The sequence below is a fragment of the Lissotriton vulgaris genome, chromosome 11, assembly GCF_964263255.1.
Source record: "Lissotriton vulgaris chromosome 11, aLisVul1.2, whole genome shotgun sequence".
NCBI classification, from domain to species: domain Eukaryota; kingdom Metazoa; phylum Chordata; class Amphibia; order Caudata; family Salamandridae; genus Lissotriton; species Lissotriton vulgaris.
This window is the reverse complement of record NC_141699.1, coordinates 213,322,767-213,342,466: the sequence shown is the minus strand read 5'-3', so window position 1 is coordinate 213,342,466 and position 19,700 is coordinate 213,322,767. Positions and strand designations below refer to the sequence as shown.

The following is a 19,700-nucleotide window of genomic DNA, read 5'->3' as shown; positions in this document are numbered from 1 at the left end:
TTGTGCTGTAGCCATGGACTGCTAATTACCTCACATATTACATCACTCATGACATGCATTGTGACGTTACCCCAGCATCTGAAATGGAATTTATAAGAACACTGTGCATGGCAGGGGTGGGGGTTTTAGTTACGTTAGGGCACGAATTATAGTTGCTTTAGATGACTATAACTGGTAAATTTCAATGGTTTGGTTACTTTAAAACTGAATGTTTTAACTCACATTTTCACCTAACTATATTATCCCTTTAACCTTTGTATTTTGAGTGAATTTTTAAGATTTTGCTTAAGATAAAGGAAGCTAATATTACAATTTCTAACTATGACGTTCCTTTAACCTATTTTTTTCACTGCTCTATATGTGTGTGTGTGTATATTCCTCTGAATAATACTTTTTAATTTTGTGTATATATTTTTTACTACATCAAATCTTATTTTCTACACCTTTATAATTTAATGACAGTGTACAGGTTGTAACTTTATGATACTTTTTTGCCTCCCCAAAGCAGAATTGTAAATGAGGACTTTATTTGTTTGAAAGTCCTTCTGCAGCTGGGATTATTATTGATTCTGGCAACGTGCTACCCCACTTGTTTCATGTACACTAAATCTTATCATTTAGTCTCTCTTTTAACTAGAAATCGCCTCCTGTGAGTTATATCGACAATGGTCAATGGTTGCAGTTGCTATTCCCCAATTATATCATACAAATTACAAATTTTTACGTTTTTCATTTTTTTGTCCAACAAATCACATAGTAGATACAAGGTCTCCCATAAATCTTATTATTCCCCATACTTGATACCTTGTACTGACATTTCTTTAAATCATATTACTGCCTTCAACCACTATTGTGTACGTTGAAGAATCTGTAGGTATAGTACATACCAACAAAGAGAGAGAAAGGGTTATAGGGCACTCTTGGTCCCCAGTCAGTATAACAAATAAACAAAGAAAGAGTGTCCGTCAGGGAGGGGTACAAAGTGGTTGTAGCACGTGAAGTCTGAGGCCAGTTGTAAGTGGTCAGATGATAAGACCAATTTCAAGAAAAAATGCAAGATTTTTTCAGGAAACCCTCACTCACCCTAGTGGTGACATGCTTCATCATCGGGTCCACCGGGAGAGATCGAGTACCTCCCCGGTGTGCTACGACGCCAGCAGACTGCGGAGCAGGTTCTTGTGAGGGTGAAGAGTGAAAAAGTATAGTGAGATTAAAAATGTCTAAGGTTGTACCAAAAAATCATTTATTAGCTGGTCAACCTGACATGGTAAAAACTTGCTATGTGTAGGGAAAACTAACCAAATAAAATATACTGGTGTTTCCCTTTTAGAGAAAGGTCTTTAACATGTTTCTGCCCGTGATATGTGTGACTTTACAGGGCTTTCTTCAGGACCAGTTTGCGAGTGTCCCCTTGACAGGAGAGGGCGCGCTAAGGCCCACCCTGCCAAAGGTTGTGAAAGTTAAAAATAGCACTATGTGTAAAAAGGTGCAAAAAATGAACAAACTAGTAAGTTTGGGGATTTACCTCTGTTACGAGGAACCTAGAAGTCTGTGGAAATAAAAATGAGACAAACAGATACACAGACAAAGAACATAAAATCAATGATTATTAATCATTTTCAGTGGCAATAAATGCAACTTTGTGGCGTGACACGTGCTGGCATACCTATCAAAGGCCGTGGCCGGTATGCATGGGATGCGTAGTTGAAGTTGTGCCATAATCCGGGGTGGAGGGGCCTCAACTAGCACTGAAAAGTGTAATCCAGCGCGGTCTGTTGCATGTAGTAAATACGGCAACAGGATGGTAAATGGAGACTTACAGTGTTAAGTCCATCCGTGCGGGAGGCCAAAAGTGGCTACCCGTTGATAAATGGCTACCTACAATAGGGCGGCGGGGAGGTGGTCCCCGAGGTGAAGAACGAAAAGGCAGGGCTCCGGTATGTATTACCGTAACTCTGCTGGCCGTGACTCGTTAATTGTTCAAGCACACAAAACACAAAGCGTGAAAAGGAAATTATCCTCACTTGCAGAGAAATGAGCCACGCCCCATAGAACTCTGGAGGGGGGTGGGAGCGACAATGGCACACCCTATTTGGGAAGGGAAACACAAAAACACACACAGAGGAATTAAAGGTATGGCATGATATCAATCACACGACTTATCGTCATTGGAGAGGTCCGATGAGAAGTTCCTTACGCCCGCAACGCTCTGCACCCTCTCGGCACCTAGCTGTTCCCTCGCTGGATCTCGTAGATCCTGAGCGAAGGGCGAGCCCGGTGTTATGAGAGTGGAAGCAGAGCTCGGGCCAATCGGAGGCCAGTAACCAAAAAGAGGCTTGGAGTGCAAGTCGCGTAATCCCGCGAGAGGTGGGATTTGATCGCGGGATGGGAGCGAGGCTTGGAACACAAGCCCTCGTGGATGTGAAAATAGATACCGTGATTTTAAAAGCTATTTGCAGTTATTGGACAGGTATTTAGACAGCAATTTGCCGGTGTTTTGGCTACATAAATTCTGGTGGCAAGAGTGTTTAGACCAGAGAGGATATGATAAAGGGAATCTGACTGGTTTGTGGCAGAGATAGTCAGATGTGATATTAGCAAAGATATACCACATGGCTAGACAGTAGATGGTAATCCAAGGCCAATGTGGTCTTGTGGTTTCAGCGAACATGATTAACAGGGTGCTGGGATTGGCCATGACTCAAGGTACATTAAAGTAGAGGGAATGAAAATCATGACTCGTAATCAGTTAATTTTTTAAGACACTGGTCCAAGGGATTTGATCATTCAGCCCATGGATATGAGTGCTGAGTCTATATACCCAGCGCTGTTCTTTCTCAAACAGAATGCTGTCTTTGTTTCTCAGTGTGCTGACCTGCTCGATCACTGTCCAGGTCATATCATTGGGGGTATGATTAGCCTGCAAGTAATGTTCACTGAGTTTGGTGGTGACTTTTTTGCAACGGATGTTGCTACGGTGTTCGCCAATGCGTGTTTTTACTTTTCGGGTAGTCATATCCACATAGCGTTTCGCGCAGGGGCAAGTGATCAGATAGATGACATTGGCAGAGTTACAGCTTGTATGAGATTTCTGAATCCACACTTTACCGGGTTCTAAATGAAGTTGTTTAGTGTTGGTGGTAAGATGGCAAACACTACAATCCGTGCAAGGGAAATGACCAGTAATTGGAGGCAAGTGCCAGGGTTCTGTGACAGACCTAGTGAGGGTAGCTGGTGTTAAAATTGGTAATGGTCTTGTATGTACCAAGGCGTCTTTTAGGCTCCTGCCCTTTTTGAAGAAGAAAAGGGGTTTCTCCCAATTGCTCATGCTACTTGTGATTGTTCTCCAATTCTTGTTAATTGATTTCTTGACTGTGTCTGAGAGGGTGCTGTAGGTGGTTACACATGTGAGTGGCACCTCTGTGGTTGTCTTCACATTCTCCTCAAGGAGGGCATCGCGGGGTTGGTTGCGTGCCCTGGTCTGGCCTTTGTTAAGAAGTCCTTGCGGGTATCCTCTTTGTTTCAATTTTTCAGTCAGTTCTTTGGCCTGGACTTTGTAGTCAATGATGTTACTACAATTCCTTCTTAAGCGAAGGAATTGTCCATAGGGCAAATTTTCGCATAGAGGTCTTGGGTGGAAACTGCTGAACCCCAAATGATTATTTTTTGCTGTGGGTTTGTGATGGGTCACGGTAGTGAGAGATGTTCCCTCGATCTTGATCACTACATCAAGGAAGACGATCGATTCTCTGCTGTGATTGTGGGTGAATCTCAGGTAAGGGTCAAGGGTATTCACCCAGCTTAGGAACTGTAAGAGACTATCTTCAGTCCCTGTCCACAGTAAGAGAATGTCATCAATGTACCTCCTCCATAATCCTATGGAGGAGGCAAAGGGGTTTGTTGTCGGTAAGATGTGTTTGGTTTCAAAATCGTACACGTACAACCCCGCTATGCTGGGAGCGAAAGTGCTCCCCATTGAAGTCCCCGTGCATTGGAGGTACAGTTGTCCTTTATATTCGAAATAATTTTCTCTAAGTGCCATCCTTGCACATTTCAAAATGAATTCCTTGGGGGTGGTGTACTCCCAATTGACTGTGTCTAATGCTTCAGCCAGTACCCGTAGTGTTTCTTCCTGGGGGATGCTGGTGTACAGACTCTCTATGTCCATGGTGACCAGTATGACAGAGTTTTGTACAAACGAGATCTCATTGAGTAGTCTGAGTAAGCTTTTTGTGTCCTTTAGGTAGGTACTAGAGTTCTGCACTAGCGGTTTCAGATAGTGATCGCAAAATGTAGATAATGGTTCCAATACTGAACCGATCCCCGACACAATTGGCCGACCTGGAGATGGTAACACATTTTTATGTGTTTTTGGCAGCGTGTAAAAGTAGGGAATAGTCGGACCCCCTGCCATTAAGTATGCAGCTTCATGTGGGGAGATATGCTCATTGGTCTCCGCTTCACGTACAAAAGTTGCTATGCGTGCTTTCATTTCTGTAGTCGGATCTGTGGAGAGGGGCAAGTAATTAGTCCTATCATCCAAGAGTGTCATGCACACTTTGTCATATTCAGAGGTATCCTGAATGACAATCCCACCGCCCTTGTCGGCTGGTTTTATGGTAATTTCTCTGTCATTTTTTAGGCTTTCCAGGGCTTTATGTTCTGCAGCCGTGAAATTATTAAACCGCTTGGGGTCTTCCGTGGTTTCCAGATGTTTCATAACAGTCTGTTCAAAAGCAATGATTGCTGCAGGTATTGTGTGTGGTGGTGGCATGAAGGTGGATTTAGGTCTAAAGTTGGTATCGAACTATTGTTCATCTGTTGAGGGCTGGTCTTTGGATTAAAAAAAAGCCTTTAATTTAAGTTTCCTGAAGAATTGTGAGAGTTCACAATGTAGTTGGAATTTGTCAGGACGAGAGGTAGGGAAAAAGCCTAGACCTTTTTACAGGACTTTGGTCTCCTCTGGGGTTAGGACTTTTTTCGAAAGATTAGTCACAAGACTTATATTGCGCTCGTGCTGGCTGTTGCTGTTCTGCTGCGGGTGTGCTTCCCCACTGCATCTTCGTCTTCCCAGGTTACTTGCGTGTTGCCTCTGTTCCGTCCCCGTCCCCTCCCGCCTCTCCCTAAAAAAGGCATGGGTGGATGGTTTAGGGGAAATTGAGGGTGCATATATGGGTTCCAGTTCATCATGGGGAACTGGGGTTGATGATAGAAAAATGGTGTAGGGCCATTGTTTGGATGACCATAATTTTGCCATCTCGGTTGTTGATTCGGGTAGTTGAATCTACCCCTCCCTCCTCTTCGTCCTTTTTGTCTAGGACTTTGATTACTCGTAGTACTCCCACTTGAGGAGTGACTGTCTGAGTCATCTGATTTACTGGTGTCCTTTTTAGGAACACTGTAATTTGGGTCGGAGTAGGAGTACACACTTTCACATTTGAATTTTTTAAGGTCTTTTTGGAATTTGGTTAGTTTTGCCTGCATGAGATTGTCCTTGTATTCTGTGAGGTCTTTGTTTATTTCATCCAACTTTTTCTTATAACCCGTTATTGTGGCTTTATACTGGGCTTCTGTTTGTTGGATTTCTATCTGTAGATTTTCGGATAGGTGAAGTGCTGTTTTTATGATTAGCACTAGCCAATCTCTAGTACAATGCCATGCAATCATGGCCCAGTCTCTTCTAAACGTAGCATCATTTAGAAAGATCCTGGGAGCGTTTGTGACCAAAAGCCCTTTAGGGGCTGAGTTGGAAGTGAGATATTGTTTAAGTATTGTACCATGAAGTATGGTCCTTATTCTGTCACGTTTAAGTTCAGTCAGTTGTTCCCATTCAGCTGTATGTGAAATTGCTTGAGATATTGCTGGATCTGCAAATATGTTAGGATCTGCCAATAATTCATCTATCTCCTCTGTGGAGTATGTGAGTCCCAAGTTAGCCATCTTTTCTCTTGATAGATACAAGTAATTGTATCTCAAAAAAATATATGTGTGGAGGAGAGTCTCTCCCTGCTGTGTGCAGCTAAGTATATACCAACAAAGAGAGAGAAAGGGTTATAGGGCACTCTTGGTCCCCAGTCAGTATAACCAATAAATAAAGGAAGAGTGTCCGTCAGGGAGGGGTACAAAGTGGTTGTAGCACGTGAAGTCTGAGGCCAGTTGTAAGTGGTCAGATGATAAGACCAATTTCAAGAAAAAATGCAAGATTTTTTCAGGAAACCCTCACTCACCCTAGTGGTGACATGCTTCATCATCGGGTCCACCGGGAGAGATCGAGTACCTCCCCGGTGTGCTACGACGCCAAGAGACTGCGGAGCAGGTTCTTGTGAGGGTGAAGAGTGAAAAAGTATAGTGAGATTAAAAATGTCTAAGGTTGTACCAAAAAATCATTTATTAGCTGGTCAACCTGACATGGTAAAAACTTGCTATGTGTAGGGAAAACTAACCAAATAAAATATACTGGTGTTTCCCTTTTAGAGAAAGGTAAAAGGGAAACACCAGTATATTTTATTTGGTTAGTTTTCCCTACACATAGCAAGTTTTTACCATGTCAGGTTGACCAGCTAATAAATGATTTTTTGGTACAACCTTAGACATTTTTAATCTCACTATACTTTTTCACTCTTCACCCTCACAAGAACCTGCTCCGCAGTCTCCTGGCGTCGTAGCACACCGGGGAGGTACTCGATCTCTCCCGGTGGACCCGATGATGAAGCATGTCACCACTAGGGTGAGTGAGGGTTTCCTGAAAAAATCTTGCATTTTTTCTTGAAATTGGTCTTATCATCTGACCACTTACAACTGGCCTCAGACTTCACGTGCTACAACCACTTTGTACCCCTCCCTGACGGACACTCTTCCTTTGTTTATTTGTAGGTATAGTACACCAAGGGCATTTACCTTATTGTAGCTCAACATCACTGTCACAGGTTACTTTTATCACCAGGGCATGTTGTATCCATCCCCATCTGCCCCCTTTTAATTGATACTGTGTACCTTGGGCCTTCTTGCACTTTGATCACCCCCACCTTCTGTCCCCCATCATCTTGCTCTTGCGTTATCCTATCAGCTAATCCAGTCATTCTGCTTACCTGTCACTATCCTATCTCTTTATCTGGTGTAAAGCAAATAGGTCTTTAAAACACTGTCGTTGATATCAGTAGCTTATTGACTGTCTTATGTCATACTACATTTAAGTTTCCTCCACATAAAATAGTTCTGGCCTTGATGGATCGCAGCACTGTGATGTATTGCGATGAAGTGCCACATAGGCTTTAAATAGAATATTAAACAATGTGAATTCTCATTTGCAATCAGATCTTTAAAGTGGGAATGAGAATCCTAATTACAAAGTAAAGACCACAGTTAAGAATGCAAGTTGTGGATTTCTAACTTGTTATTTCTAATAAAATTCCTGACCTAATGCTATAGGTTTTTTTCAATTTCTATACATACTTCAGTATCCCTTGAATGGTGGTTATAAAGTAGAAGTAAGTCACGTGGGGAGGATTGACTAGTGATCACAAATCTATTTTAGCCGTTGTAAGCAGTAACACTACTTTCAAGGGTGCAGTACTCTACTGACTTCCCACACTTAGGGTCTCCATATGAATGCATGAAGATATTGCTCATAGTTGTTTTTTATAGGCTCTTAAACTGTTTGTTCGAGTTGGTTCTTTAATATTAGGAAGCAGAACAGCTAAACAAGACCGATTTGTTTCACGTTATTGAAGTAGAAGATTGTATCTTTTCTCATTCTTTCTTGCAATGCTATAGTTTTTTTGTGAAGATGTGCACTTATTTCCTATAGTTAATACATCAAATTTAGTAAACAATTCATAGATTCTTAATTATTAAATATACGCAGAATAGGGTGTTTGTGTTTTCATTTTTAATAGAATTTAACCTGTGTTGTAATTAAAATGTTGCATTTTGTTGTTACAGCAGTCTGGATTTGTCGGAGTTAGCAAAAGCTGCCAAGAAGAAACTTCAGTCAGTAAGTGTGACTAGTTTTGTAATGCATGGTACCATACTCTCTGACAAATGCAAAAACCACAGTTGATGGACAGAATGCAGAACAATGTCATACATTCACCCCAGTACAGAGATCTGGGCCTGAATCCATCGTTTTTTTGCACTCCACACCACCCCAGTTCAGACATAACCATATGCAAATCAGTCTGACCTTGTGCCTCATGGGAACAGTCCAGCCCAAACTGCCAAGCCATGCCTTCCCTTGCCCGGAAACAAGCTTCCGAGGACCAGTTTCTGGCATTCCATCCGTCTTCAGCCCGGCTTCCTTGAATCCAGTGGTGTGGAGTGCATGGGACTCGCGTCTGAGCATACCCATCCCACTCTGGGTGACAAATGCAAAAACCACAGTTGATGCACAGAATGCAGAACAATGTCATACATTCACCCCAGTACAGAGATCTGGCTGCATTATTTAAAGTAAAACCTATGTTTTTTTCTTCCACCTTTTGGGTATGACAAAAAGATCTATTGAGTTTTAATTGTTGCCTCCATTAACGTAGACTTCTAAATTGCAGTAACAAACTATACTGATGCCTCTTAAGAAATGTTTCTCATGTCGTGGAAAGAAGTCCTGCATGGATGAGAACACAATTTTGCATGGTCTCACTTGAGAATCATTTCTACTTTTTTGTTGTTGTTTTTTCTGCTTAGTTCTTAGCATCTTATAGAGACTTCTAGCTGCAGATTCCTTATATTTTTTTAAAACCCCAGAGGCCAGAAGGGATCACGAAAAGTTTCAAATAGTACATCTGCGCGCTGGTAAGTAATGTTATTCGACTCCATGTGGTGTTGGAAGCCACTGGCAAAGTAGCTATGTAGGCGCCACCTTGATGCAGTGACGTCAGTTTTTTCCTCTCTGTGCTAGATAGGCACTGAATAAGCACTTCCTCAAGTTCCTCGCCGTTCGACATTGGTCAACTCCACTAAATAATAAGTGGTCCCATTTGGGCGGAAGGGCCAGAGACTGTCCGCAGAGCCCTTTCCTACAGTCATCGTCTCTCTCAAAATCGTCAGGTAATTCCCACAAACACAATATCAATACCAAAGTCAAAGAGATCTTAAGTGTAACTGCGTCCGATGAAGTCTTCTGACAAGACATGAGAATTTCGGCAGAACCTGAATCCGGTTCCGCTCTGTGCTTGCCAGGTTTTCCCATAGCCAGAGCGACTACCCACTCAGCTGAAAGAGTTTTCTGAGGTCATTCTCCTCGTATGTAGGCGGCCTGACCCCTCTGGAGCGCCTTTGGTTCCCAAGGGTGCTGGAGGGGCTCCTACTGAATCCACGCCAATAGGTTCACCCTCAGTGCGACTCAGGCCCCATGGATACCTAGTTGGATCTGGAGCAGAGCCATCACCAAGGCCAAAACCTTCCTCGATGCCCGCTCCAGTGCCAACGCCCCTAGGCGGCACCTCCCCAACATTATTCCAAACTCTGACAAGGAGACTGTCAGTCGCTATTTATTTGATCTACATTGAGAGTAAGATGAGTGGGAAGGGTCTAGGGGCCCTTACGGTTTCTAGTTCCCTAAAGAAGAGCAGGAACAGGACAACTAGTATGAGGAACTTTTAAAGGCAAGTGGGATAGACACCTCAACCGGCACTTGACTAGTCTCTCCTCCTACTACCGTTACTACAGAGGAGGGAGCCTCTTTTGTTAAGGTGGTGCGTTGAGCAGCTGAGGTTTTGGACCTTCAGTTGCCCACAGTGGCAGTCAACATTAGGAGGTGCTTCAGCTGGGAGTTTCCCCTTATGAACCTCTTCTCCCATTCAATGAAGCCCTTACGGATGTCCTACTTGGGGCTTGGTCAAAGCCCTGCACTGGGGCCCACTAATAATAGGCTGATTGCCTGTCCCCATCACCCCGCTCTTGGGGACCCCAGTTTCCTTACCCAGCATCCCATCCCAGAGAGATTTGTGGTCCAGTCCACCTCATCCCTTACCCACTCGGCACTTTCCCTACCACTCCACCGGATTGAGAATCCAAGAGGCTGGACAACTTCAGTAATAAAAGTGTTCTCTTCCATCAGCCTGGCACTGCAGTCAGTGAACACTGCATGCCTATTACTATACTCTTTGGTTCAAGTGCTGCCTATGTTCCTGGCGGAGGCCTGGGCCATACTCTCTCATGCAGTTGCAGATGGGAGAGATGCAGCAAAGTTCTCCATCAGATGTGGACTTGACATGACTGCCTCGCTAGGTAGAGCAATGTCATCATCGGCCTTACAGCACCACTGCTGGTAGAGAACATCTGGTTTTTCAGGGGATGTCCAGGTTTTCTTCATGGACATTCCCTTTGATGGTTCTCGCATGGACGAGTTGGATTCAGTGCTGGAGTGATACAAGGACAGCAGAGCTACAGCCAGGTCCTTGGGCTTGTCCATGGCCCATCAACAACCCCAATCCTCTTTCTGCCCTGTTGGTGACTATGGAAGGAATCTTCCATTGCGCCCCTACCCTCAAAACCACCTCGTCCAGCAGGCTTCCTAGCCTTTTTGTAGCAGAGGGCGTAATTCCCACAGACCACATGGGACAGGTGTCCAGCGGTTATGTCAGTCCAGTACCCCCCTCAGCCGACGCTGCCTCCAAACCTCTTTTGTTCACACTCGGACCATTATGGGCACCCAGTTGGTGGCATGATAAGTCAGCACCTCCCCCACTGGTGGTCCGTAACATCAGACAGTTGTGTATTACAGATAGGCAAAAGGGGCTACTCCCTCCCTTTTGTGATTCTTCCCCACCAGCTTTACTATTGGATGATAGAGGACCCTGTCTCCTTGCTTTGTCAAGAAGTGCAGGCTCTCTTGGCCTAGGCAGCCATACAGAAGTTGCCTGCATCAGAAGCAGGTCGTGGTTGCTATTCTTACTATTTTCCAGTGCCAAAGAAGGATGGGGATCTCTGTCCTATCCTAGATTTGTGCCTTCTCAACCTCTTCTTAAGGAAAGAGAAATTCAGAATGCTCACGCTCGCGCAAGTTTTGTCTGCTCTTGACCCGGGAGACTGGATGACAGCGTTGGACTTAAAGAACGCATATTTCCACATCCCTGTCCTGTCTGCCCACAGACATAATCTGCGGTTCATGGTGCTTTAAGAGCATTTTTTTACTTTGCCATGCTCTCCTTTGGCCTTACCAGCACCCCTCGGGTGTTCACAAAAGTGGCTGCAACTCGTCTGCAAAGGTCAGGGATTCCAGCCTTTCACTACCTCGATGATTGGCTGTTGAAGGTGGGCTTTTCTCCCACTTTCAGAGTTCAGTGAACCTTCTGCAATCACTGGGGTTCGCTATCAGCATGAAGAAGTAGCACCTGACTCTCTCAGGTGCTACCTTTTATCAGAGCCATTCTGGACACAGTGCAGTTTCAGACCCATTCTTCTGAACAGCAAGTCAAGGATATTACAGGCTATGATTCCGATGTTTGTCTCCATCCTGGATTTCGATGAGACTGAATTTGAGGTAGTTGAGCCTCATGGCCTCCAGCATCCTGATACATGCCCATTGGCATATGAGGGCTCTGCATTGGGACTTGAAGTCCCAGTGGGCACAGTATCAGGGGAATCTCTTCGACATGGTCCAGATCTTGGATGGAACTGCGCAAGATTAGCAGTGGTAGCTAATAAACAGTGATTGGGTTAACAGCAGACCCCTCCCCCTTCCAAAACTAGAGCGCACGGTGGTCCCATATCCATCACACCTGGGCTGGAGCGGCCACTTAGAAGAGGTCGTGATCAAAGGCCTCTAGTCTCCGATGAAGTCAGAGCTCCCCATCCACCAGATTTGGGCAATTCTCTTGGCACTGAAAGGCTTTTTTCCTTCTATCGAGGGTAGGACTGGTGCAGGTGTTCACGGACAACACCACTGCTATGTGGTACTGAAACAAACCAGACGGGGTGGGACTTGGACCCTTTGTCAAGAGGCCCTGCATCTCTGGACATGGCTTGAATGTCAAGGCATTTCCCTGGTTCTTCAACACCTTGTGGGTTCTCTGAACACCAGGTTGGACAAACACAGCTAAAGATGCTTTGCGGATCACTAATGGGTTCTCCATCCAGCGGTAGTGCATGGCTTCTTTCAGCAGTGGGGAGAGCCTTGGTTAGATCTGTTTGCCACCAGCAGGAACGTACAATGTCAGCAGTATTACACACTGAAGTTTCCCAGGCGACTCACTCAGAGGCGATTTTAGTCTTGATTGGAGTTCCTGCCTTCTCTATACTTTTCTGCCTATACTACTTCTACCTAGAGTTCTCGAAGGTCAGAAACAACTGGGCCCAAGTCATTCTTGTGGCCCTGGATTGGGCACTGATAGACTGGTATCCTGAGCTGTTAAACATGACCATTGGTCCTCCAGTCAGGCTGTTTCTTTGAGAGGATCTCGTCTGGCAGCTACATGGAAAGGTCCTGCACCCGCACCTCCACCTCTCGATGGAGATTGAGGGGCAAAGTTTGACAGTTTCGACTTTTCTGCTGAAGTCTGTAATGTTATTCTGGGAGCCAGACGGCCCTCAAACAAGTCGGTATACACCTGCCATTGAGACACGTTTGTGCCATGTTGTGTACCCTCATCATTGAACCCCTTTCTGTATCCCCAGCTCAAGTTTATGGTTTGCATTATCTTTGGCTCAGCAGGGCTGTGCTCTGGACACAGTTCAGGATTACCTTTCTGCCATCTCAGTATTTTTGCAGTTGCTGGACCAACCCTCTCTTTAAGTCGCCAGTAGTGGCTAATTTCTTTAGAGCTACAACATATGTTTCCCCCTACTTCATTCACAATGCCTCAGGGGACATTCATTTTAGTCCTCACTTTTGTCATGTGGACACCATTTGAGCCTCTCAACAGTTCCCTTCTTAGGCTCGTGACTGTAAAGACTACCTTATTAATGGCCATACCATCGTCCAGGAGTGTCGGCAAATTCCCTGCACCACTTATTATCGAGGCCAGCTGGTTCTATGGACACATGCCTCCTTCCTTTTCAAAGATGTAACTCCATTCCATGTAGACTAGAACAAATCCCAGCCTACGTTCTTTGATCCACCTCATCTCTCCACTGTCTGGACCCCAAAGGAGCTGTGCTGTTCTACCTTGGCCACACAAGAGAATTCTGGATGCACGATAAACTCTTCATGCGCTATGTGGGAGCAAAAAAACAGAAGGCAATACAGAACAAATCCATATCACAATGGTTTGTCCTGTGCATTAAAATCTGCTACGCACTGGCCAAGAAGCAGCCCCTCGAGGGCTTGTGGGCTGGACTTTTTAATCTAATTGGTTTTGCAGTACTACCTCTGGGTAGGTATTGTTTGGGTATATATTCTAAGGTAAGGAATCTGCGGCTAGAAGTTTATCAGATTAACAAGTTTCTTACCTTTTGGAATGCCTTATCTGGTCAAAAATCTATCTAGCTGCAGATTCCTTACTGACACTCCCATCCTCCCTTCTCTGCAAAACATTTATGGTGTAGGGATCACCTTTTCATGTAGGTGTGGGCATACCTTGTGGAGTTGTACTCAGAATTCTGCAGGGTTGCCTAAAAACTCTACGAGATTCTGCTGAGTTCTGCTCCGCTGTACTGTTAGTCCATTACATGCTTGTGGTCACGTTGGCGAGGACCCAGAGGTTCCAGGCTTAAATACCAAACCAAAGGAAGGCACCCTTAACCCTGTTGCAGTTTACCTGAATGCCATGGGAAAGACCTATATAGCAGAGAAAGAGGTTGCAAGTCCTTGAGGACGAAGCTTGGAACACAGCAAAGAGCCACTCAAGTGAATTGAAGACCCTGAAATTTAGGTTTGAAGGAGGGGAATACCTGTAGAAAAATTGATAAAAAGCATAAGCAAGTGGCCTGAATAAAGTATCACTAGAGGAAACAAAAGACACTTTTGAGACTTACAAAGTCAGCAACAAGTAGCACCAACCATACCCACTGCAGTCTTATGATCTGCTGATGTTTCAAGGCAGGATACGAGTAGAGTACTTCGGTTTAGCTAAATATAAGCAAATACTTGACCATTTTCAGTATGTTTTTATGCTTTTTGTTTTTACAAAATGAAAACCACACTTAAATAAAATCACATTTCAGTACACATTTACCTCATCCCATAGTTAGTGGCAGACTGGTTGTTTTGTTCTAAATATGTAGAGCGAAATGAGGACATCTGTTATATATGCAACACCATATTCTATCTCTTTTCTCCTGTACAACAAACTCAATGAACTAAATGTACCCAGCAAAAGCAAAGCTGAACCTTCTACTGTGAGCACCTACCAACCTTCAGTGATGTGGAAAAAGAAAGTACATCATCTTAACATTATATAGTCTTGCGTATTAATACTTATGACTTTCTTTTAATCCACACCGAGTCCTAACAGTAGATACATCTAACCTCATTTGACAAAACCCATTTCACTTTGTCATTATTCATTCAACATATATGTTAGCCAACTTTCAGAAGTCTAATGTGAAGTATTAGGCTTTCATACTACTCCATATAAAATCTTTGTCATTTTGGATGAACATTCAGGTACGTGGTAACACATATACCTGGATTAAAAGATGTGTGGTAGTTGCTGCTCACTGGATTTAAAAGGGTTATAAAGCCATTTCAAAACAATATGACGTCCATTATTCCTCTGTGAGTAAGACATTTTACAAATAGGGGAAGATCATGATGGTTGCCAGTCTACCCGTGAGTCAACGTGCCGGCAAATTCCTCCCATGACCAGATTGTATGATGCTTCAAGAGATCACAAGGAACGCCAAAGCTACATGCAGGGATCCACAAATCTTTGCCAATCTGCTAAATGTTAGCATTAATATTCCAGGAATTAGGAAAATACTAAACAAGTGAAGCTTTCGTGAAAGATTTAGCAAAGAGAAGAAACTCTTCTTTCTAACAAACATTGTTTCACAGTGTGCAGCAATGTGTGTTGGACAGATGAGGTCAAAGTTGACTTCTTTGGTGGTAATGCTCAGTGACGTGTTTGGCTAAAACCAGATTCCACACATCATCACTCATAGCATCCTACAATTACGTTGGTGGAGAAGTTGTGTTTTAAGCCTCCTCTTTGAGGCGCAGGACCTTTACACCTCACAATCATTGTGCCTACCTTGAATTTCCCTTTATACCTTTGTGTCCTAGAAGAAAATTTGAGACTACCTGTCCCACAGATACATCTAAACTAAAAGTGTATTAAGAAACAGGGCAGTGATGCAAAACGTGTACTACTGAATGGCTGAGAAAGAAAAGAATCAGGAATTTTGAAAGACCAAGTTCAAACCTCAACCCCATTGAGATGGTATGACCGGTACAAAGAAAGGTGAGCATATGCAAACACCTCAGTAAGTCACCAAGCTTAAGCCGTCGTGTCAAGAGGTCCAGAATTTCTCCCACATGATGTTAATTATTATTTTTCAAATAAATGACGAAGTAATAATAATAATCCACATTTGTAAAGCGCACAATCACCCGTAAGGGTCTCTAGGCGCTGGGGGCCGTCTGGAAGATTAAGCAAGCTATTGCCCAGAGTCACAGGGTGCTGGGCTAATCTGCCGCCGGCCCTGGGGATCGAACCGTGATCCCCAGATTCCGGAGTCAGTCACCCTGGCCGCTTTTATGTTATTTTGCACAAGAGGTTGGGGTTTATCTACTGTTAAGACTTGGTGAGGACTAGATGAAGGTCAAATATGTCCTATTATATAAAGCTATGGAATCCTAAGAGGTGCTTTCATTTTTACATCAATTTAAACCTTTTTCATTGGCTAGAACTAGGGTTGTTTCAAAGCCTGTAGCCACCCACTTATCCTGTGGCATTTTCTTAAGGCTTATGACTTTATCCACCACATGTTTGGCCAGCATCCTCTGGTGACTTCAGCTGTTCCTCTGTAACCAGCATGTAGCATGCACCATAGCTTTAGTGTCACTACAGATTTTACAGTTGATGCTTTGGTGGGAATGACTAAAAGCTAGTTGCCGAGATAAATTGACTAGGGATTTTAATTGTTTCACCGGAATGTCGGCACATAGCCAACAATATGGAAATGGTTCCAGATTATCGAAGCCCTTCTGCTGTTCCTATGTCTTTTTGACTACCCCATGCTTACATAGGCCTCTGCTAAGGTAGAGGTGTGCCGCTGGTGTAATAGAGTGGGGGGGGGAGGCTTGTGGTTCAAAGATAAAGGGCAGGATGCTTTGCCAGGCTTTCTCGGACTGCCTGTTTCATTTTGCTAACTGTAAATCAATTTAATCCTTAGCTTTCCATTAAATATTCTTTGGGATAGCCGTATCCAAAAGGTGTTAATCAGGCTCTTTAAGATCAATATATCTACTTGTGTAATATATACCAGAGGACTTTGTTCATAACACATCAAGAAGTTGAAATAATTCTTTAATAACTATTGAACAATTGAAACTTCTTCAATACATAATCTGTTATTTGCTTATTTTATGTTTTAGTTGAGTAATCACTTGTTCGAAGAACTAGCCATGGATGTGTATGATGAGGTTGACAGGCGGGAGACTGATGCAGGTAATTCCTTTTTTTACTTGTTTCTGGTGGCAGTATGCTGCTTAAGCCTTCTTCTTTGAATATAATATGGAAGTTATTACTGTCATTACGGTTTTAAAATACCTTTGTTCAGCTTTTTTTTAAGAACATCTTTTTGCACAGCTGTTTGTGCCTGCCAATTTTGCTTAAGGCATTCAGTATCCATCTGTGGAGAGACATATGAAGTTGCTTAAGCTGGTTTCCGCTACTGTAAAGCCTTTAGAATAAATACTTTAGGAAGCATAGTTGGGGCGATTGTAGGTTCCTTTTCAGTTCAAAGAATTAGTAGCAAACATTATTTTGGCCGTTGAAGATTTTGTTTAGCAAACTGGTTGTGTTGGAGTTTTTTTGTATTCATTACTAGCTTGGTCAACATAATTGTAAGAAGATGTCACTCTTTTTTTAATGGTTTCAAATGAAGTTAACATAGCATGGTTGAACACTGTTGCCACATTTCTGACATATTTCAGCCTGGGATTATTCACACTGATCCCATCATACTGACATCTCTTGCCAACAGCCTGTAGCAACAAACTGAGAATTATCCCCCGGAGGGAAATAGTACTAATTTAACGAACCCAGAATGTTAAATAATTTTCCAATGACTATGCTACGTATAATACTTTTTGGGGAAATAATATGCATTCACCCTTTTCACTTTATTCTGCTCCCCCTAAATATTTAGGTTAGTGTTAGTAGGGTTTTTTTCATAAAAATAACACAATAACTAATGTATGCTCAGTAATGTGAAACAGATAGAGCAAGGTGATAATGGTCTTTGTGAAAGACAAGAGGGAAAGAAATCTAAAACAAATGCTAAAAATCATTTTTATTATTATAAAGTATGATAAGACTTGAGGATTAGTTGACCACCTCACCCCAGTCCATTAAAGACACTGTCTCCAGTCCGACTATTTTACTTACAAATCATTGATTTCAGGTGTTGGTGAAATTAGTTCAGTGGCAACAAAAAACACTACAACAGTGTCCGTAACGAGCTGGAAGATGGGGTCAGGTTAATGTGTTTTTTTGTTGTAAAGCGCGTGAATGCCATACAATATCTTTGTGCTGTGAATGTATAGGTCTGCTGTGGGAAACTAAGTTACAGAAGTCCGTGCTGTGGGAATAATTTGTAAAAAGCTACGTTTTTATGTCTTTCCTAACCCTAAGCCGGGTGGTCTGCGATTTTAGATATAGTGAAAGGCTGTTCCCTAGCTTAGTGGTACAGCCAATGAAACTCCTGCCTCTCCAGTTGGCCAGTTTAAACCGAGGAATCCTGATTTATTTTAGCCAAAGCAGACTGAAGAGTTGTAGCAGGTTTATACCGATTAACGGCTGTTTATGAAGTATTCAGGACCTGTCATGTAGGGCCTTGTGGGGGATACAGAGGGCTTTGAAAGTTGCACTGACGTTGTCCAAGTATTCTAGGACATCGGGCAATGTGCCAGATAGGACATGTTTGAGCTGCAACGATTCCAGCTTGTGCCAGGCTCGGTTAGTTGCATGAGTTGTTTGGTGGAGGATAGCGTTTTAGTGAGTCGTAAATTAAATATTATGGCATTATGGTCTGACCAAATCAAAGGTAGTATGGCAGTAACTGAGACGGCTGGATCATTGGAGAACATCCCATCAAAGTTATGGCCAGCTTTGTGAGTAGGTTTCTTGACCAGTTGGGTTAGGCTTATGCTGGCCATTGTATCTATTAGATGTTCTGTGTTTTTATTATCAGAGACTTGCAGATGGACGTTGAAATCTGGTAGTACAGTTATATCTGCCAGTTGGAGATAAGATTCTAATAGTGAGCAAATCTTTTGCGCAAATGTAGCTTTTGGGCCTGGTGGGTGTGATAAATAAGTAATCCGTTCAATGATGGATTTTTAGAAATTTCGATTTTAAATGAAAGGGCTTCACAGTCCGGGGCAGGTACCAGTAAGATGAGGCTGCTCTATTGTTGAGGCTCACCCCCCAAGGTGTGGCGATCTAGTCTTAGCAGGAAGTATCCTGGGAGTACAGCTGTGATGAATCCGGTCCAGATGTAGTCTGTCCAAGGTTCTGTGACAAATGCTAGGTCTACTCTGATTGTCCAAGAAATCGATTAATTCAATTTTATTTTTAATTTAGGACCATGTGTTGGTCAAAATACAGTGAATGCTATCATACATAGCATTTATCCCTGAACCAATGGTATCTGTCAGAGGGTCCGGTTCTGTTGTAAAGATTAGCAAGTTTCTACGGCCTTGACAAGAAGTAGTTTGTATCGCAGTAATATTGGCCAGGTCTAAGGATATACATTTATTGTTCCTACCTTGGAAATGAAATGCCAGCAGCTCTTCATCCTAGCTCAGCATAGTTTTCTAATACATAGTAAGCAAGAAAGACTGACTATATTAGTTTGGACATGAGGCTACAGGTGATGTAAGGCACAGCTTCAATGAAGAGTAATTTTAGAGAGTTTATGCTAGCACTGACAGTGGTGTCCCACGGTAAGCTTTAACCTCAGGTCATGCCATGTCAGTTCATTATTCAAACAATTCTTTTAACACAATTGCTGTTGTATTTAGAAATGTTAAAGTCCAAAGACAATTAGCGCTTTTTAAAAATAGGTGTTGATGTTGTTCTTTAAAAAATCAAGTACATTCTGAAGGTGTTCTGCCATGGCCTACCATGGACACAGGTTTTACTGTGTCCATGGTTGGCCATGGTAGATAACAATAACCACTGATTAAAATAAAAATGAATCAATTTCTCGTATTCTTAGGTTAGTATGTTATTACAGATAGATGTATAATGCTGCTTATTTTTGTTGGATGCCTTACTTGATTAAAAAAAATGTAAGCACCATTTGTTTATGTTTTCTATTACAGTATGGCTTGCAACTCAGAACCACAGTACTTTGGTAACAGAAACCACAGTTGTTCCTTTTCTTCCGGTAAACCCAGAATACTCGTCAACGAGGAACCAGGTGAGCTTTGTTTAATTAATATTTATCTGAAAATGAATGCCTGTAGTGGTTTGTTAACATTTCAAAGTGGGATTGACTCTCTAAAACTAAAGTATTATTTAAAAGGCAAGGGATGAAGTCAAGTGGTGATCAGAATTGATACTCCTTTCTCAGACTTTTCAAGCAAATCA

The 19,700-nt window shown here is 42.9% G+C and overlaps 1 protein-coding gene across 7 annotated transcripts in view; it reads left to right on the top strand.

Moving 5' to 3' along the window:
• Window positions 1-19,700, top strand: part of GIT2 (GIT ArfGAP 2) — an 855,235-nt gene that overhangs the window by 488,787 nt on the left and 346,748 nt on the right. For all 7 annotated transcript variants that reach the window (XM_086943130.1, XM_086943127.1, XM_086943126.1 and 4 more), the window contains exons 9-11: window positions 7,942-7,993; window positions 16,478-16,550; window positions 19,433-19,530. In XM_086943130.1, the coding sequence (XP_086799256.1) occupies window positions 7,942-7,993; window positions 16,478-16,550; window positions 19,433-19,530 (223 nt within the window). The remainder of the gene's footprint in view (window positions 1-7,941; window positions 7,994-16,477; window positions 16,551-19,432; window positions 19,531-19,700) is intronic.